The sequence below is a fragment of the Oncorhynchus tshawytscha genome, linkage group LG09 (assembly GCF_018296145.1).
Source record: "Oncorhynchus tshawytscha isolate Ot180627B linkage group LG09, Otsh_v2.0, whole genome shotgun sequence".
NCBI classification, from domain to species: domain Eukaryota; kingdom Metazoa; phylum Chordata; class Actinopteri; order Salmoniformes; family Salmonidae; genus Oncorhynchus; species Oncorhynchus tshawytscha.
Window position 1 is genome coordinate 5,698,016 of NC_056437.1, and position 21,583 is coordinate 5,719,598.

At 43.6% G+C, this 21,583-nt stretch overlaps 2 protein-coding genes across 3 annotated transcripts in view; one reads left to right on the forward strand and one right to left on the reverse strand.

Annotated features, from left to right (window-relative positions):
- mbd2 (methyl-CpG binding domain protein 2) overlaps window positions 1-5,865 on the reverse strand; it is a 91,981-nt gene extending 86,116 nt beyond the window's left edge. Inside the window, exon 1 of the mRNA XM_042326406.1 lies at window positions 5,359-5,865. Coding sequence (XP_042182340.1) covers window positions 5,359-5,474 — 116 coding nt within the window. The 5' untranslated portion in view covers window positions 5,475-5,865. The remainder of the gene's footprint in view (window positions 1-5,358) is intronic.
- An 11,876-nt stretch (window positions 5,866-17,741) lies between these two features.
- On the forward strand, window positions 17,742-21,284 carry lg09h18orf54 (linkage group 09 C18orf54 homolog). 2 transcript variants are annotated; one of them, XM_024437595.2, is made up of 8 exons: window positions 17,742-18,009; window positions 18,297-18,595; window positions 18,779-19,666; window positions 19,808-19,967; window positions 20,124-20,199; window positions 20,349-20,540; window positions 20,664-20,710; window positions 20,836-21,284. In XM_024437595.2, the coding sequence occupies exons 2-8, from the start codon at window positions 18,310-18,312 to the stop codon at window positions 20,921-20,923; spliced, it is 1,737 nt and encodes a 578-aa protein (XP_024293363.1). In that variant the 5' UTR covers window positions 17,742-18,009; window positions 18,297-18,309; the 3' UTR covers window positions 20,924-21,284. The 2 variants fall into 2 exon arrangements, with proteins under 2 accessions (XP_024293363.1, XP_024293364.1); XM_024437596.2 differs by having other exon boundaries at window positions 18,309-18,595.
- Window positions 21,285-21,583: the final 299 nt, after the last annotated feature.

Genomic DNA, 21,583 nt, shown 5'->3' on the forward strand with positions numbered 1-21,583 from the left:
TGCCTTTAAACAGCTTGGAATATTCCAGAAAATGACATCATGGCTTTAGAAGCTTCTGACCCCAGAAAAACACCACGTGGTATAGAGGCCCTGGATGGCAGAGAGACCCAGTGATGTACTGGTCCGTACGGACTACCCTCTGTAGCGCCTTGCGGTCGGATGCCAGTTACCAAACCAATGAGCAGTAGCCTACACAAACCCCCTGGTCCCATGGTTTCATTCTATAGCCCGGTAAGCATGGTTTCATTCTATAGCCCGGTAAGCATGGTTTCATTCTATAGCCCGGTAAGCATGGTTTCATTCTATAGCCCGGTAAGCATGGTTTCATTCTATAGCCCGGTAAGCATGGTTTCATTCTATAGCCCGGTAAGCATGGTTTCATTCTATAGCCCGGTAAGCATGGTTTCATTCTATAGCCCGGTAAGCATGGTTTCATTCTATAGCCCGGTAAGCATGGTTTCATTCTATAGCCCGGTAAGCATGGTTTCATTCTAAAGCCCGGTAAGCATGGTTTCATTCTATAGCCCGGTAAGCATGGTTTCATTCTATAGCCCGGTAAGCATGGTTTCATTCTATAGCCCGGTAAGCATGGTTTCATTCTATAGCCCGGTAAGCATGGTTTCATTCTATAGCCCGGTAACCATGGCTACATGGTTTCATTCTATAGCCCGGTAAGCATTGTTTCATTCTATAGCCCGGTAACCATGGCTACATGTTGTCTCTTTCAGCTTCACAGTCAGGCAGTGTGTGTGTGTGACCTATGAGGACAAGCACTGTTGTAGTAATCCCATAACCTTACTAATGACCTCAGTTACTGTTCTACAAACCTCTGAGGGCAAAGAGTCGAGCTGGGTTCACTCTCAGATTCAATTCACCTCAAGAGTCGAGTTGCCTCTCACTCCGAAGAGATTCAATTCATCTCAGGTTTCCTTTCAAGTGTCAACAATGCCGAGTAGGCCCCACTTCACTTAGAGAACGACTACACATAAAAACATGGCTTTTTGTCACAAACCTTATCCACTTAGCCTAACACACAAAGCCCGATCTCACAACAGCCGACACTTGCCCTCTGCCTCAGATACCTGTATTCAGTCCTTCCTACAGCCTGGGATTGTTGTGAATGCAAGCCGCTCCTGAAACATAAAAGCAGCAGTGGCTAGAATGCCCAGAGGAGGTTCATTTCAATAATTCTGTCAAACCACAACGAACTCTGGCAGGAGAGCACAAGCAATGAACTGAACTCCATCTCTGGGACTGACTGAGGTGATGTGGGAAGAAGAGAGGAACTCCGTCTCAAATCAAATTTGATTTGTCGCAAGCGCCGAATACAACAAGTGTAGACCTTACAGTAAAATGCTTAGTTACAGGCCCTTAATCAACAGTGTTAAGTAAAAAATGTCAAATAAAAGTATCAAATAATTAAACAGCAGCAGTAAAATAATAAGTGAGGTTATATACAGTGTATTACGGTACAGAGTAAATGTGGAGGCTATATACAGGGTATTACGGTACAGAGTCAATGTGGAGGCTATATACAGTGTATTACGGTACAGAGTAAATGTGGAGGCTATATACAGGGTATTACGGTACAGAGTCAATGTGGAGGCTATATACAGGGGGAACCGGTACAGAGTCAATGTGGAGGCTATATACAGGGGGTACCAATGGGAGGCTACAGAGTCAATATGGAGGCTATATACAGGGGGTACCGGTACAGAGTCAATGTGGAGACTATATACAGGGGTCAATGTGGAGGCTACCGGTACAGAGTCAATGTGGAGGCTATATACAGGGGGAACCGGTACAGAGTCAATGTGGAGGCTATATACAGGGGGTACCGGTACAGAGTCAATATGGAGGCTATATACAGGGGGTACCGGTACAGAGTCAATATGGAGGCTATATACCTGTACCGGTTGCTGTGCGGTAGCAGAGAGAACAGTCTATGACTAGGGTGGCTGGAGTCTTTGACAATTTTTAGAGCCTTCCACTGACACGGCCTGGTATAGAGGTCCTGGATGTCAGGAAGCTCGACCCCAGTGATGTACTGGGCTGTACACACTACCTTCTGTAGTGCCTTGTGGTCGGAGGCCGAGCAGTTGCCATGCCAGGCTGACTGAGGGGATGTGTGAAGAAGATCGGATCAGAATGACTGGAACCCTGACTGAGTCATAATAACAACATCGCTAGCAGGGCCTGTGTCCTCAATGGCACCCTATTCCCTACATAGTGCACTGCTTTTGACGAGGGTCCACAGGGCTGTGGTCAAAAGTAGTGTGCTATGTAGGGAATAGGGTGTGATTCAGGACACAACTCATGACTGAGTCATAACAAGCATCACTATCAAGACTAGAGGCTGAAGAGAAGCGGAAATATATACTTCAGGGATTACAGACGACATCGCCACACAGCCACATGTCATTCCATGGACTAGTCTAGTACTGGGCCTGTCCTCTGCCGAGGCTCCATTACACAACAACACAGTTTTTGGGAATACTGAACTAGTATAATTCTAAGAATTGACCAGTCAGCTGGTCAACAAAGACTTGTAAATCTCCTAATGGAACTGGGTAGGAACACGTCGTTTCCATGGAACTGGGTAGGAACACGTCGTTTCCATGGAACTGGGTAGGAACATGTCGTTTCCATGGAACTGGGTAGGAACACGTCGTTTCCATGGAACTGGGTAGGAACAACGGGTAGGAACACGTTTTCCATGGAACTGGGTAGGAACACGTCGTTTCCATGGAACTGGGTAGGAACACGTCGTTTCCATGGAACTGGGTAGGAACACGTCGTTTCCATGGAACTCGGTAGGAACACGTCGTTTCCATGGAACTGGGTAGGAACACATCGTTTCCATGGAACTCAAACATGTTGACTGTATTATTGGTTCATGCCACAGACTTCAGGTTCATTCAGTACCGTGTACAAAACAACATGGATGAGACATGAAGGTAGGGGCAGAACAATAAACAGAGAGAGAGGGAGCTGGCGGACCGTGAGATGCCCGTAACCTACGCTAAGACACAGAGATCACTGATAGGCTACCCAAACTGACCTAGCTTTGATATGAAAAGGACGAGCGTCAGTCTGTGATCTAAGATCAGTTTGAGAGTGAAAAATGAGGGCAGGAAGTGGGCTTGACCTTTTCATTTGATCCCAGGTGTGAAGAGAAGCCATGCAGCATATGGCTGGGGAGCGAGTACAGTTAACCTATAGCTTGCTGAGTGAGCAGGGGGGGGACATTAACACGAGCATCAACCAACAGTGTGGGGTCTTTTTAACAACCCTACCCTCCCCGACACACAGCCACAACCACAGACAGCACCTTAAACAAACCCACCCAACACCCCTCCCCCAACATCCCACGCACCAACGACATGCAAAGAAGTCGCTTTGTTGAACAAGGGGATGGTGGCTGGAAGGGGGTGGAGGCAGGTTTTGGGAGTGGGGACTGTGGGGGGTCTTGGATAGTTAAGTGGCTTCACTGCAGTTGAATTGTGTTTTCAAATGAAATAAAAACTTTTCTTTTTTTACAAGGGGAAACCCAGCTGACCAATGTATCTACACAACCTCAGTGCTACAGATTATTCTAGAAATCTAGTCATTGATGTTGAGACAGGAGTTTTAAATTGGAACGTCACCACGTGGAATTCTGTGATCAAAAGCTTCTGCTTAGCAACCAATCAGAGTGGAGAGGTGCTGAGCTGCGTAGAATAGTATGGCCTTCCTCAGTGTGTGTCCAGAGTCCCTGTTGTTGGCATCTCTCGCTCTCTCTCTCACACACACACACACACACACACACACACACACACAATGAGAAGGGACAAACACAGAGCCGGCCAGTACAGGATGTCAGAACCACCTAGATACACACTGACAAGGCCGCACCTGAGACCGTCCAAAGGCCTCGCTTGCTTTCACCACACTGTCGTACAAAACCCACACACTCACTATCACAGGTCTACACACCATCGAACAAGACCTTCACACTATCACACGAGAGCTACGCTACACAGCTTTCACAGGTCTACCAACAACAAACAAACAAAAAAAAAACACCCCACCGGCCAACACTTCTCACACGCTGCTGGGATCATACCATTTGAATAAGAATGAGAGGCATGTTTTTCACCAGTGAGAGGGAGGGGTGTAAAGTACACAGGCAGGCAGGCTCATTGGCCCAGGCCCCAGGATGCAGCCGGAGTGTCACACTCCATAGGCACTAGGCCAGACCGAGGGCATTGCACCGGGGGGGGCTAGTATGTTTTCAGTTGCAAGTTGTTCATGCTGATCAGTACACAGAGGGATCAATGATTTCGCCAGCTAACTTGCCAAAATATCATTCAATTGTATTTTTTATTTTGAAAGATAAACTTGAAAATGACCATTGTCTCTTTGACTCAACAACCAAAAACACATATCGGAGTTTAGTTTTATGAATGAACCAAAACATCTAGTTAGTAGTATACCCCCCCACCCTGATCTTAGATCTACCTGGAGGACAAAAAGGTATCAATCCATCTCAATCTCCTTGAAGGGGGAGAAAGAATTGCTGCGTTTGTCAGATTTCCCCAGGTGGAAGGAACAGGATCACAACACACAAATGTTTAGAACCCCCCAAACACAGTCAGCATAGTCAGCAACAAGTTGGACACCTTTTTGAGGCCACAAACTGGATGGGGCCTGAACTGGGTAACCAATCAATGAGTTACTGAGGAAGGGTGAAGGCCTACAGCAAAGCTGCTGAATGTAAAAGATGAACTGTCATTTAGCTTTGAAGAGTCCAATAGCATAGACGCCAATTATAGCTTATAGACCATTTAGGACCATGTTGTAAATTGCCATGGAATTTAGCCGCACAGATAATGTACTTTAGACAGAGGGCTGAGTTCCAATGGTTTAGCCTAGATTGCAAACAGAGTTTCAGTTTCAGAGGTGTCATTTATCAAGAGCATCACATGATGAGACACGGTCAAGAATGCAAGTGACCAAATAAAAAGTTTTCATAAATCACAATCTCACTATCTCTAGTCTAAACTAAGATACATTTGAACGTCTGCTGGTAATACAAAGTGTGATACAATGTTGCTACTGTACTTGTGCCAAGTTGTGCCGTTTTTTGATACAATGTTCACCCTGATAGCATTAAGTAGCAACATTGTGGCACTGAGTGTGAGTGAGTGGGGTGCTCAAGCTTATTAAGGTTTAGCTTAGCTAGTTAGCTTTAGCCCATATTTTTCTCCTTGGAAAATAGTTATTGTAGCTACTCAGACAACTAAGTAACTATCATAACTTGTGAACCTATCAAGAGAGTCAAGGTTACTGTTATCTATCTTCATGATCGATCATTACCTGTAGTAATAGACATCACACTTGCCAGCACTGAGTCCTGACTTCCGGATCACTTCTTCTTTTTTCCAACCCGGTGGCAGAGAGGGGCAATCCATCCTCTTCTTCTCCATAATCATCTAGCAATACTTTATAATTTGGGAATCACCCCCAATCGTTATTCAAGACCGACGATATAGCTAAAGGTTAATAAATACAGCTGACCTGGCGATCTAACGTGAACCTAAAAGCTACCCAGGGAATCCGTATCAACTGCTGAACTACTTGAAACCAGCGCGAAAACTAGTAACTTCTTATTTCCGCGTTTTGTATCGAGGACTTTCGGTAGATAGATAGAAAAATCGTTGGTTTGACAGGTTTTCCCTCTTTGATTTTCAATTATACAACTATGAGAAATGGTATGTCGGTCCTCGACCGCGGCGGTGGCAGTGACGGTGAGATATTGCAGCACTTCCCACACACTGACCCAGCGCCCGGTAACCGCACCGCTCGCTACAGCAACGCCCCGCCTATCTGGAACGTCCCGTCACTTCTCGCTTCCCCCATTAGAGATCCTATTTCCAATTCCTAATTCTATACGGGGTTCCTCCCCTTCCTAGGCGGTGATGCAACATTTACAACATTCAGTAAAATATGAACCTAAAATTTTTTTTTTTTTTTTTAAGTTATCAAGTTGAACCGTTTATTTTTGAAAATTCTTCAATTTGACTGTTTCTGTAAATCTTAGCATTGGCTTATACATATCCGTGTGATGTAGGGGGTGACGAGAGTGGAGCAACACCAAGGCTCTAAAGATGCATCTCCTCTTTAAACTCCTCCCGATTATAAAACGTGCACCATAATTATATTTAATAAATGGTGTACTTTTTTGTTTTTTCCTGAGAATACAGAAAAGTTCCTATCAAATGATCTGAAAGGTGTAGTTGTGTGGTCAGACGTGCCACTGAGGCGGCCTGCAGCAAAGCAACCTTCTGTATAGTTACTCACACAGAATTCTAACTCCATTGACAGCATAGTCTTAGGCAGTCTTCAAAATGCCGATTTCTTATATTCAATTCATTCTACATTTTCATCATGTCACCATTTCAGATCATGTCACCATCTTGTCTTTAAATAGCTTCGCTCTCGCGGCACACTCAAAACTATTTCTAACTGAAACCCAACCGCCTGGCCGAATAGTGGTAAAGGAGATACCATGGGAGATACCATGGGAGATACCATACCATAGAAGATACCATGGGAGATACCATACCATAGAAGATACCATGGGAGATACCATACCATAGAAGATACCATGGGAGATACCATACCATAGACGATACCATGGGAGATACCATAGAAGATGCCATGGAAGATACGATACCATGGGAGATATCATAAAGATACCATGGGAGATACCATACCATGGGAGATACCATACCATGGGAGATACCATACCATGGGAGATACTATGGTAGATACCATGGGAGATACCATACCATAGAAGATACCATGGGAGATACCATACCATAGAAGATACCATGGGAGATACCATACCATAGACGATACCATGGGAGATACCATAGAAGATGCCATGGAAGATACGATACCATGGGAGATATCATAAAGATACCATGGGAGATACCATACCATGGGAGATACCATACCATGGGAGATACCATACCATGGGAGATACCATACCATGGGAGATACTATACCATGGGAGATACTATGGTAGATACCATGGGAGATACCATACCATAGAAGATACCATGGGAGATACCATAAAGATACCATGGGAGATACCATACCATGGGAGATACCATGGACGATACGATACCATGGGAGATACTATGGTAGATACCATACCATGGGAGATACCATACCACGGGAGATACCATAGAAGATACCATGGGAGATACCATACCATGGGAGATACCATACCATGGGAGATACTATGGTAGATACCATGGGAGATACCATACCATGGGAGATACCATACCATGGGAGATACTATGGTAGATACCATGGGAGATACCATACCATAGAAGATACCATGGGAGATACCATAAAGATACCATGGGAGATACCATACCATGGGAGATACCATGGACGATACGATACCATGGGAGATACTATGGTAGATACCATACCACGGGAGATACCATAGAAGATACCATGGGAGATACCATACCATGGGAGATACCATACCATGGGAGATACCATGGAAGGGGGAGGTAGTCGTAGACTTTGATAGTGTTTTACTTTTCTAAAGCACCAATTTTGTGAAGTCTGCCTGCATGGCCACCTGGGTCGTATTCATTAGTGCACACCGTCACAAAATCATTTTGTTAAAAATAAGTGTTTTTTAGGGAGTAGATCAGCTTTAATATTGTAGCTTCCATCAATGTAATTGTCTTCAGCTTGAGGTCACAAACTGATGTCCAGACATTCTCCTTCAGGATTCTTTGGTAGAGAGCAGAATTCATGGTTCCATCAATCACAGCAAGTTGTCCAGGTCCTGAAGACCATCACACCACCATATTGGACTGTTGGTATGATGCTCTTTTTCTGGAATACTGTGTTACTATAACGCCAGATGTAACGGGACGCACACCTTCCAAAAAGTTCAACTTTTGTCTCATCAGTCCACAGAATATTTTCCCAAAAGTCTTGGGGATCATCAAGATGTTTTTTGCCAAAAGTGAGATGAGCCTTTATGTTATTTTTGGTCAGCAGTGGTTTTCACCTTGGAACACTGTCATGGATGCCATTTTTGCCCAGTCTCTTTCTTATGGTTGAGTCATGAACACTGATCTTAACTGAGGCAAGTGAGGCCTGCAGTTCTTTAAAATGTTGTTGTGGGTTCTTGTGTGACCTCTTGGATGAGTCATCGCTGCGCTCTTAGGGCGATTTTGGTCGGCCGGCCACTCCTGGGAAGGTTCACCACTGTTCCAAATGTTCTCCGTTTGTGGATAATGTCTCTCAACGTGGTTCGCTGGAGTCCCAAAGCTTTAGAAATGGCTTTGTAACCCTTTCCACACTGATAGATGTCAATTCCTTTATTTCTCATCTGTTCCTGAATTTCTTTGGACCGCGGCATGATGTCTTGCTTTTTGAGATCTTTTGCTTTTGTCCTACTTCACTTTGTCAGACAGGTTCTATTTAAGAAACGTGGAAAAAAACAAAACAGTCCTATCTGGTGCCACAAAGACAGGAACAATCACCCACAAAACCCAACACAAAACAGGCTACCTAAACATGGTTCCCAATCAGAGACAATGACTATGTAAACACCCTGGTAGGTTTATTAATAACCTGAACCAGATCATCCTATCATCCTATTTTTCCAATTTAACTGAAGAAAATAAGAACAACCCCCAAAAAACGTTTGATACTGTCGTAAAGCAGCCAAGAGAGGAATGGCTTTCACTTCAGCAGTGATAAATTCATGAACTTCTTCGATGAAAAGATCATGATCATTGGAAAGCAAATAACAGACTCCTCTTTAAATCTGCATATTCCTCCAAAGCTCAGTTGTCCTGAGTCTGCACAACACTGCCAGGACCTGGGATCAAGGGAGACACTCAAGTTTTTTAATCCTATATATCTTGACACAATGATGAAAATAATCATGGCCTCTAAACTTTTAAGCTGTGTACTGGACCCTATTCCAACTAAACTACTGAAAGAGCTGCTTCCTGTGCTTGGCCCTCCTATATTGAACATAATAAACGGCTCTCTATCCACCGGATGTGTACCAGACTCACTAAAAGTGAAGGTAATAAAGCCTCTCTTGAAAAGCCAAACCTTGACCCAGAAAATATAAAAACTGTCAGCCTATATCGTATCTCCTCTCAAAATAAATTGAAAAGGCTGTTGCGCAGCAACTCACTGCCTTCCCGAAGACAAACAATGTATACGAAGCGCTTCAGTCTGGTTTTAGACCCCATCATAGTACTGAGACGGTGGCAAATTACCTTTTAATGACGTCAGACTGAGGCTCTGCATCTGTCCTCGTGCTCCTAGACCTCAATGTTGCTTTTGATACCATCGATCACCACATTATTTTGTAAAGATTAGAAACCCAAATTGGTATAGATCTTATCTGTCGGAAAGATATCAGTTTGTCTCTGTAGATGGTTTGTCCTCTGATGGTTTGTCCTCCATCTTCCTCAAGGTTCCGTTTAAGGACCACTATTGTTTTCACTATATATTTGACCTCTTGGGGATGTCATTCGGAAACATAATGTTAACTTTCACTGCTATGCGGATGACACACAGCTGTACATTTCGATGAAACATGGTGAAGCCCCAAAATTGTCCTCGCTAGAAGCATGTGTTTCAGACATAAGGAAGTGGATGGCTGCAAACTTTCTACTTTTAAACTCGGGCAAAACAGAGATGCTTGTTCTAGGTCCCAAGAAACAAAGAGATCTTCTGTTGAATCTGACAATTAATCTTGATGGTTGTACAGTGGTCTCAAATAAAACTGTGAAGGACCTCGGTGTTACTCTGGACCCTGATCTCTCTTTTGCCGAACATATCAAGAATATTTCTAGGACAAGCATTTTTGCCATCTTCGTAACATTGCAAAAATCTGAAACTTTCTGTCCAAAAGTTACGCAGAAAAATGTATCCATGCTTTTGTCACTTCTAGGTTAGACTACTGCAATGCTCTACTTTCCGGCTACCCGGATAAAGCACTAAATAAACTTGAGTTAGTGCCAAACACGACTGTTTGAATCTTGACTAGAACCAAAAAATGTGATCATATCACTCCAGTGCTAGCCCCTCTACACGGGCTTCCTGTTAAGGCTAGGGTTGATTTCAAGGTTTTACTGCTAACCTAAAAAGCATTACATGGGCTTGCTCCTACCTATCTTTCCAATTTGGTCCTGCCATACATACCTACACGTACGCTAAGGTCACAAGACGCAGGCCTCCTTACTGTCCCTAGATTTTCTATGCAAACCGCTGGAGGCAGGGCTTTCTTCTATAGAGCTCAATTTTTATGGAATGGTCTGCCTATCCATCTGAGAGACGCAGACTCGGTCTCAACCTTTAAGTCTTTATTGAAGACTCATCTCTTCAGTAGGTCCTATGATTGAGTGTAGTCTGGCCCAGGAGTGTGAAGGTGAACGGAAAGGCACTGGAGCAATGAACTGCCCTTGGGATTCTCCACTGGGATTCTCTGCCTCTGACCCTGTTACAGGGGCTGAGTCACTGGTTTACTGTTGCTCTTCCATGCCGTCCCGGGGAGGGGTGCGTCACTTGAGTGGGTTGAGTCACTGAAGTGATCTTCCTGTCCGGGTTGGCACCCCCCCTCAGGTTCGTGCCGTTGGGGAGATCTTTGTGGGCTATACTCGGCCTTGTCTCAGGATAGCAGGTTGGTGGTTGAAGATATCCCTCTAGTGGTGTGGGGGCTGTGCTTTGGCAAAGTGGGTGGGTTTATATCCTGCCTGTTTGAAACTGTCTGGGGGTATCGTCGGATGGGGCCACAGTGTCTCCCGACCCCTCCTGTTTCAGCCGCCAGTATTTATGCTGCAACAGTTTATGTGTCGGAGGGCTAGGGTCAGTCTGTTATATCTGGAGTATTTCTCCTGCCTTATCCAGTGTTCTGTGTGAATTTAAGCATGCTCTCTAATTCTCTCTTTTTTTCTCTTTTTCTCTCTTTCTCTCTCTCTCTCTTTCTCTTTCTCTTGGAGGACCTGAGCCCTAGGACCATGCCTCAGGATTACCTGGCATGATGACTCCTTGCTGTCCCCAGTCTACCTGGCCGTGCTGCTGCTCCAGTTTCGACTGTTCTGCCTGCAGCTATGGAACCCTGACCTGTTCACTGGATGTGCTACCTGTCCCAGAACTGCTGTTTTCAACTCTGTGGAGATAGCAGGAGCGGTAGAGATACTCTGAATGATCGGCTATGAAAAGCCAACTGACATTTACTGCTGAGGTGCTGACCTGTTGCACCCTCTACAGCCACTGTGATTATTATCTGACCCTGTTGGTCATCTATGAACATTTGAACATCTTGGCCATGTTCTGTTATAATCTCCACCCGGCACAGCCAGAAGAGGCCTGGCCACCCCCCATAGCCTGGTTCCTCTCTAGGTTTCTTCCTAGGTCTTGGCCTTTCTAGGGAGTTTTTCCTAGCCACGGTGCTTCTACACCTGCATTGCTTGCTGTTTGGGGTTTTAGGCTGGGTTTCTGTACAGCACTTTGTGACATCAGCTGATGTACGAAGGGCTATATAAATATATTTTGATTGAAATTTGATTGATTACAGGCACTGGTTACAGTGAGAAGCTTCCTCTTGAGCTGACAGCTTGATGAAAACCAGTCAATAAGAAAGAAGACCTCTCTGTTTACATGAAAAACTATCAAGCATTTTCACACATATAATTTAGATACTGACTGTTGGCACTTGGTGGCCTATAGCAACACCCCAAAATAATAGGCTTTAGATGTGTGAACCTGCAACCACAACACTTCAATAACACTTGACATGAGATTTTCTCTAAGCATTACAGGGATATGGCTCTGAATATATACAGCAACACCTCCCCCATAAGATCCTCTCTAAGCATTACAGGGATATGGCTCTGAATATATACAGCAACTCCTCCCCCACAAGCATGTCTGTCTCTTCTACAGATGTTATATCTCTGTATTGCTACTGCTGTATCATCAAATGTATTATCTAAATTAATCTCAGAAATGGCTAATAGATTAATGTTATCTGATTATTATTATCAAGTTATTGATTTCTACGAACCTTATTATTTCTAAGGCTGAATTCACCAGTATTTGGACAAAACACTTGAAGCTATTCTCTTGTAACAACTGCGTGTAGAACTCTTTTTGTTCGTCTAAAATCAAAAAATATCACTTGTGATAGAAAGATACCACTGTCCTCAACTTCCGCCGGCTTTGGTCTTCAAATCAAACTTCATTGGTCACATGGTTAGCAGATGTTATTGGTCACACGGTTAGCAGATGTTATTGGTCACATACACATGGTTAGCAGATGATATTGGTCACATGGTTAGCAGATGTTATTGGTCACACGGTTAGCAGATGTTATTGGTCACACGGTTAGCAGATGTTATTGGTCACATACACATGGTTAGCAGATGTTATTGGTCACACGGTTAGCAGATGTTATTGGTCACATACACATGGTTAGCAGATGATATTGGTCACATGGTTAGCAGATGTTATTGGTCACACGGTTAGCAGATGTTATTGGTCACACGGTTAGCAGATGTTATTGGTCACACGGTTAGCAGATATTATTGGTCACACGGTTAGCAGATATTATTGGTCACACGGTTAGCAGATGTTATTGGTCACATACACATGGTTAGCAGATGTTATTGGTCACACGGTTAGCAGATGTTATTGGTCACATACACATGGTTAGCAGATGTTATTGGTCACATACACACGGTTAGCAGATGTTATTGGTCACATACACATGGTTAGCAGATGTTATTGGTCACATACACATGGTTAGCAGATGTTATTGGTCACACGGTTACAGATGTTATTGGTCACATACACACGGTTAGCAGATGTTATTGGTCACATGCACATGGTTAGCAGATGTTATTGGTCACATACACATGGTTAGCAGATGTTATTGGTCACATGGTTAGCAGATGTTATTGGTCACATACACATGGTTAGCAGATGTTATTGGTCACATACACATGGTTAGCAGATGTTATTGGTCACACGGTTAGCATATGTTATTGGTCACATACACACGGTTAGCAGATGTTATTGGTCACATACACATGGTTAGCAGATGTTATTGGTCACACGGTTAGCAGATGTTATTGGTCACATACACATGGTTAGCAGATGTTATTGGTCACATACACACGGTTAGCAGATGTTATTGGTCACATACAGTGGGGCAAAAAAGTATTTAGTCAGCCACCAATTGTGCAAGTTCACCCACTTAAAAAGATGAGAGAGGCCTGTAATTTTCATCATAGGTACACTTCAACTATGACAGACAAAATGATTTAAAAAATCCAGAAAATCATATTGTAGGATTTTTAATGAATTTATTTACAAATTATGGTGGAAAATAAGTATTTGGTCACCTACAAACAAGCAAGATTTCTGGCTCTCACAGACCTGTAACTTCCTATTTAAGAGGCTCCTCTGTCCTCCACTCGTTACCTGTATTAATGGCACCTGTTTGAACTTGTTATCATTATAAAAGACACCTGTCCACAACCTCAAACAGTCACACTCCAAACTCCACTATGGCCAAGACCAAAGAGCTGTCAAAGGACACCAGAAACAAAATTGTAGACCTGCACCAGGTTGGGAAGGCTGAATCTGCAATAGGTAAGCAGCTTGGTTTGAAGAAATCAACTGTGGGAGCAATTATTAGGAAATGGAAGACATACAAGACCACTGATAATCTTCCTCGATCTGGGGCTCCATGCAAGATCTCACCCCGTGGGGTCAAAATGATCACAAGAACGGTGAGCAAAAATCCCAGAACCACACGGGGGGACCTAGTGAATGACCTGCAGAGAGCTGGGACCAAAGTAACAAAGCCTACCAGCAGTAACACACTACGCCGCCAGGGACTAAAATCCTGCAGTGCCAGACGTGTCCCCCTGCTTAAGCCGGGTGGTTGTTGTCCTTGATGATCTTTTTGGCCTTCCTGTGACATCAGGTGCTGTAGGTGTTCTGGAGGGCAGGTAGTTTGCCCCCGGTGATGCGTTGTGCAGACCGCACCACCCTCTGGAGAGCCTTGCGGTTGAGGGTGGTGCAATTGCCGTACCAGGCGGTGATTCTGCCAAACTACCTGCCCTCCAGGACACCTACACCACCCGATGCTACAGGAAGGCCATAAAGATCATCAAGGACATCAACCACCCGAGCCACTGCCTGTTCACCCCGCTGTCATCCAGAAGGCGAGGTCAGTACAGGTGCATCAAAGCTGGGACCGAGAGACTGAAAAACAGCTTCTATCTCAAGGCCATCAGACTGTTAAACATCCACCACTAACATTGAGTGGCTGCTGCCAACACACTGTCAATGACACTGACTCAACTCCAGCCACTTTAATAATGGGAATTGATGGGAAATTATGTAAATATATCACTAGCCACTTTAAACAATGCTACCTTATATAATGTTACTTACCCTACATTATTCATCTCATATGCATACGTATATACTGTACTCTATATCATCGACTGCATCCTTATGTACTACATGTATCACTAGCCACTTTAACTATGCCACTTTGTTTACATACTCATCTCATATGTATATACTGTACTCGATATCATCTACTGTATCTTGCCTATGCTGCTCTGTACCATCACTCATTCATATATCCTTATGTACATATTCTTTATCCCCTTACACTGTGTATAAGACAGTAGTTTTTTGGAATTGTTAGTTAGATTACTTGTTCGTTATTACTGCATTGTCGGAACTAGAAGCACAAGCATTTCGCTACACTCGCATTAACATCTGCTAACCATGTGTATGTGACAAATAAAATTTGATTTGATTTGATTTGATTAGCAACGTAGGTTGCACTGTTACTCCTCACAGTTACAGACAGGGCAGGTCACAGGGAAGATTGAATACAACAAACAGCAGGGATCTATACAACCACAAACCCGGGCCAATAAGCGATCTCAGCTTCAACCACGTTGCGGGCTGCGTTCAAGTCCTCAAGAAAACCCCTCTAGCTTGATATGCAGCTAGCTAGCAGCTAAGCTAGCTGCAACGCCAAATAGCTCCTCAGACCCATCCTTGGTCGGCAGGATCACCGAACAGCGACTAGCAGTCCCTGCAATTGATGCCAACTGCATCATGGGATCCAAACTGAAAAGTTAGCTAGCTTTTTATTTTTTTATTTTATTTTTATTTAACCAGGTAGGCTAGTTGAGAACAAGTTCTCATTTGCAACTGCGACCTGGCCAAGATAAAGCATAGCAGTGTGAACAGACAACACAGAGTTACACATGGAGTAAACAATTAACAAGTCAATAACACAGTAGAAAAAAAAGGGGAGTCTATATACATTGTGTGCAAAAGGCATGAGGAGGTAGGCGAATAATTACAATTTTGCAGATAAACACTGGAGTGATAAATGATCAGATGGTCATGTACAGGTAGAGATATTGGTGTGCAAAAGAGCAGAAAAGTAAATAAATAAAAACAGTATAGGGATGACGTAAGTAAAAATGGGTGGGCTATTTACCGATAGACTATGTACAGCTGCAGCGATCGGTTAGCTGCTCAGATAGCAGATGTTTGAAGTTGGTGAGGGAGATAAAAGTCTCCAACTTCAGCGATTTTTGCAATTCGTTCCAGTCACAGGCAGCAGAGAACTGGAACTAAAGGCGGCCAAATGAGGTGTTGGCTTTAGGGATGATCAGTGAGATACACCTGCTGGAGCGCGTGCTACGGGTGGGTGTTGCCATCGTGACCAGTGAACTGAGATAAGGCGGAGCTTTACCTAGCATGGACTTGTATATGACCTGGAGCCAGTGGGTCTGGCGACGAATATGTAGCGAGGGCCAGCCGACTAGAGCATACAGGTCGCAGTGGTGGGTGGTATAAGGTGCTTTAGTGACAAAACGGATGGCACTGTGATAAACTGCATCCAGTTTGCTGAGTAGAGTGTTGGAAGCAATTTTGTAGATGACATCGCCGAAGTCGAGGATCGGTAGGATAGTCAGTTTTACTAGGGTAAGCTTGGCGGCGTGAGTGAAGGAGGCTTTGTTGCGGAATAGAAAGCCGACTCTAGATTTGATTTTCGATTGGAGATGTTTGATATGAGTCTGGAAGGAGAGTTTACAGTCTAGCCAGACACCTAGGTACTTATAGAGGTCCACATATTCAAGGTCGGAACCATCCAGGGTGGTGATGCTAGTCAGGCGTGCGGGTGCAGGCAGCGAATGGTTGAAAAGCATGCATTTGGTTTTACTAGCGTTTAAGAGCAGTTGGAGGCCACGGAAGAAGTGTTGTATGGCATTGAAGCTCATTTGGAGGTTAGATAGCACAGTGTCCAAGGACTGTGAGCTTTCAAAACAACAACATTTTCAAAACAACAAAACCGAGCTCTTCCTCGTTCCGCGTTCAACAGGAAGTGACGTGTTTGATTGAGGGGAACAGTGTGACCTTCATGTCTTAAATTAATGATGGACTGTCGTTTCTATTTGCTTATTTGAGCTATTCTTGCCATGATATGGACTTGGTATTTTACCAAATAGGGCTATCTTCTGTATACCACCCCTACCATGTCACAACACAATTGATTGGCACAAACACATTAAGAAGGAAATTAACACCCCACAAATGAACTTGGTAAAAGACCGTCTTCTGTATTCCACCCATACCTTGTCACAACACAACTGGTTGTCTCAAACGCATTAAGAAGGAAATAAGTTCCACAAATGAACCTTTAACAAGGCACACCTGTTAATTGAATTGCATTCCAGGTGACTACCTCATGAAGCTAGTTGAGCAAATGCCAAGAGTGCAAAGCTGTCATCAAGGAAAAGGGTGGATACTTTGAAGAATCTCAAATATAAAATATATTTTGATTTGCTGAACACTTTTTTTAGTTAATACATGATTCTATATATGTTATTTCATAGTTTTGATGTATTCACTATTATTCTTATATTTAGTTTGTTTTTAGTCCTGTCTTCTTCTACCCTCAACCTCTCCCATCCTATTACTGATGTCCTTCCTCTACCCTCAACCTCTCCCATCTATTTCTGATGTCCATCCTCTACCCTCAACCTCTCCCATCTATTACTGATACCCCCCCCAGGCCTTAAAACGCCAATTAAGAAAAAGATTTACGCGGGTGCTACTCTCTGTTATTATCTATGCATAGCCACTTTAATAACTCTACCTACATGTACCCTATTACCGCAATGACCTTAACTAACCGGTGCCCTCTGCACATTGACTCTGTTCCAGTAACCCTCCTGTATATAGTCTAGCTATTGCTATTTTACTGTTGCTTTTTAACTACTTGTTACTTTTATTTCTTATTCTTGTCTTTTTTAAACTGCATCGTTGATTAGGGGATTGTAAGTAAGCATTTCACTGTTGTATTCGACGCACGTGACTAATAAAGTTAGATTTGAAATAACGTAATAATGATCACCATTAAATCAAAATATATTGACAATTCACTGCAATATATTCCAAACTGTACCGCTGTCATTTTGAACATGGATGCCACCTGATTGAACAGTGACGGGGAAGAGGTAGGCTCTCTTCTATGCATAACGATGTGAATGAACATCTCGTCACAGTGGAAGACCTGCAGACCGTCTTGAAGCCTTGTTTTATACCTCGGCGCGTCGAGCCGCTGTGACGTGAAAAACGCATGGAATATTTCCTGTTGGCCAACACATTTACCGCTGTGCTGGGGAGGGTTTCCACCAGTGGATATATCGTTAAAAAAAAATATATATATATTTGTTTAATACTTATTTAATGTTAGGCATAACGTTAGCAGTGTGGTTTAGCTTATGTTTTTTAGGTTTAAAAATCACATTTTAAGATGAGAAATGTGAGAAATGAGCGGGGTTTATGACTTTGTGGTAACTAGTGACGACTGTGTTGGAGCTTGTTATCTACGAACCAACTATAAAGGCGTTTCCGGTAAGTTTATAACACGTTTCCTAATGTTTAAATGATTTACTTAATAGTTTACAAGCAGGTAAAACCGACAAGAGTACGACAACAACAAAAAAGATGACGTTAAACGTTTTTTTGTTTTACAGTCAGCGAGTACAAACTTTTTGGCGTGTTGTTTTTATTTATTTATTTGATTCAGCTTGTTACTAGTCAGATAAACACATGTGTTCTTTACGATCAGTTTATAGTAGTGTAACTTGGATATCTGACTATTTAAAATAAGAAAACTATCTAACTTTACAACATGTTAGTTTGTTTGACAGAATGACTTCCGGACAAGGTGACCTTGTCTTTTCTCCGGAGTCAACCATCACCTCCTTGTTGGCTAGCTCCGGACACCTGAGAGGCACCTTAAGGGACAACGATCCGTCTCTCACCGGCATCAGATACCGGGACCGGGACTATGAATCGGCTACTGAGGCCCTGGAAGCCTACATTGCAGACTTTGACAGAAGCCTGCACACTTCTGAAACTTCTACCGGGAGTCTGCAGCTCCAGAAAAACCTGCTAAGTTCTGCTCTGCCCAGAACCGAGTTCAGGAATAAAGATGGTAAAGATTTAGGTTTTTGTCATCGATTATAAAATGCTTAACTTTTATTTGTCCAAGCTGTTTGAATATGGAGATAAAACATAATACTTTTATCAAGTGGTACTTGGATCTTAATTAATGTACAATAATGAACCACTTTGATTGTATACCATATCATATAATAGTCTTGTCCATGGTTCCCAGTTCTTAGAGAGAGACTAACAGACCGGGAGCTGGACTTCCTGAATCTTCCTGTGGGTTCTGGTCACCGTGGAACCTCAGACTGCATCAGCCTGACCACCGACGATCTGTTGGTGCTCCCATGTGATGGCTCCCTACCCGTGACTCGCACCTCTGCCTTCCTCACCCAGTCTGGGGACTACCCCCTGCGGCAGAGCTCCTACTCTAACTCCTGGTCCTCTAGGAGGCCTAGGCCTAATAGCAGCTCTCATATTAAACGCTGCCTGCACTACTCTGCCCCTCACAACACTCCTCACAAGCTGTACCAGTCCAGAGCTGGAACTCAAGCAGAGGAAACCCAAAAGACAGATCCCTTCACAGGCCCCAGAGTGAAGGGGAGCCTACGGCCCCAGCATGGTCTCTACCACCAGACCACAGACTCCCCTGGTCCTTTCTCCTCCCACCACGATTACCCTCGCTGGCTGACCAGCCAAAAGTCTGAGATGGATTTCTCTGGGGTCACCAGCGTTCCTGACCTGAAGTACCCCGCCTGGCTCCAGGAGTGCGACAATGTTCCCAAAGACATTTCCACCACTAATATAGACTTCTCAGAGTCTCGTAAGAAGACACAGCATAGGGGCTGGGGCCCGACCCAGACCGTGCCTCCCTCCCCTAGACCTCCCTCCTGGCTGGGCGAGCTGGAGGCTTCCTATGAGGAGCTAAAGGAAGGACAGAAGGATAGTAACGGCGGCCATCTTGAGGATGTCTCTGGTTCTGATGATGACAGGCAACAACTTCTCAGAGGAGAGGCTGATCACAGGACACTGAGGGAGTTTAGACTACGGTTTGCAGAGCGGCTAGCTTTAGCTGCAGAGGGAGAACGGAGCACTGATTTCGACGAGCTCTTCAGAGGTAAAATAAACATTCTGCGTGTCTACACAACACCCAGGGTTTGTTTTCATTTGTCCAGACTTAGTCCTCAGTTTACAGTTACACTGGTACAGTTACACTGGTATTGTAAAAGTTGCATAAGAGCCACTGTGTTCTTCACAGGTGATAAGATCGAGAGTTTGATCTTGAAGGCAGAGAAGGTCCTTAACTCACCGTCACTAGGCCTGACCAGCCAGCTGCAGAAGGACATGGGACACAGCCCTGGTGGCTCAGAGGATGTCCTAGAGGCTGATCGCTCTTGGGACAACCCTGCCATCACATTGTGAGTGCTTGTCAAAAGTGGTGACATGTACGAATACATTACAAAGATTAAGTAGGATATGTTTTTTTTAGAATCTACTTTTAGTAAACTCAACTATTATAGAGCTATAATTTTACAGAAGGTGTTGCTAAATTCTCTGCTTCTCTCCCTCTGCAGTAAATCTCCTGTACCTGTAGAGAGAGCAGAAGACACACTGATCACCACAGAGCTTTTCAGAGACAGGAAAGACGAGGTCTGTACAAAATGCTCCTTGATGAGATGATTCCTTAGTCCATGTAAAGTTTTAACAAAGACTTCTGATTTGAGAGATGGATATGTTGTACCTCAGAGCCATGAACTTGAATCCTAACTCCCCCCATCTTCCATGTTGTGCTTGTGCAGGCTGCCTCAGGCTCATGTTCGTCGGGCTACAGCAGCAGGAAACACCCTGGTCCGGTGGAGGCCCTCAAACAAATGCTGTTTAGCCTTCAAGCCGTGGAGCAACAAGTCAGTCTGGAGAATGAAAAGGAAGTAACCTCGGAGAATGGTTCAACACCAACGTTGGAGGACGGCACACAACCACAGATGATAATGGTACTGAGAATGAGATGAATGATGTGTAGACTTCAACTAATCTGGTTTCTAGTTAGGAATCTATTTTTTTTCCTGACATAACTGATGTGAACCAGAGCAGTGATACCATTGTCTGAATTACAGAGGTCCGATGACTATGACACTGCACTTGGTGGACAATCATTAAAGAGGTACAATACTTACACAAACAGATACATTTGGAATAAGACAGTAGACTAAATGTATCTTTTATTTTAAAGACCCATGATAGTCTGTCGCATAAAATCCATTAAATAACGATCTTGTTTTGTTTCAGGGCCTTGCATCACCTTGGGAGATTGAAGAGTCTAGTTGAAGACTCAGCTGGCGGGAAGTCCACATCACAGGAAGGGAAATACTCATAGAAGACCAGCCATATCTTCCTAAGAGGACTTGCATCGTTGTGTTGGTTACGTGAAAATGGTCTGAAAAGCAGAATGTCTAGGTCTTGATTTGGACACTGAACATGGAGGGGCCAAACCAGTAAAATCTCAATGAAGGGGGGAATTTCAGTGTCTTGATTATTCAAACATTATTATTTATTTATTATTCGAACAGCACAAAAATAGTCTGCCATTTAACTACTCTTAATAGCCTAATGTTTGTATTGTAAATAACAGTTTATATTTTATATCTCAAGTGCACATAACATTTGTGAATTCAGTAACGCCTTAAGGCAGTAAGATCTCACAAAACCTGTTTTAATAAAATGAACGTTCACAACAACATGCTTGTTTAGTTGTCTGTTTTTATATAGTGAATTTTAGAGAATCCAAAACGGTAGGAAACCGATTTGTCTGATGAATCATTTAATTTGTATCGAGTGAAGTTAATTCTAAAGACAAGTTTCATGGCGAGCGGAACATGATTTGTTATGCAGTGTGTTTACCAGACTTGGATGTCCAGGTAACTCATTAAAGTACAAGTTAGGGATCTGGGCCAGTAACCACAAAACATCTGTTTTAGTATTAGGTCCCAACTGATCCCAGATCAGCACTCCTACTCTGAGGTGATACTGTTCAGAC

What these genes read in the sequence shown, in the direction of transcription:
- lg09h18orf54 (XM_024437595.2), top strand. Translation starts at nt 18,310, where the DNA reads ATGACTTCCGGACAAGGTGACCTTGTCTTTTCTCCGGAGTCAACCATC. An exon ending in TCAGAGACAGGAAAGACGAG is followed by an intron (nt 20,200 to 20,348) that starts GTCTGTACAAAA and finishes GTGCTTGTGCAG; the next exon opens with GCTGCCTCAGGCTCATGTTC. An exon ending in CACAACCACAGATGATAATG is followed by an intron (nt 20,541 to 20,663) that starts GTACTGAGAATG and finishes TCTGAATTACAG; the next exon opens with AGGTCCGATGACTATGACAC.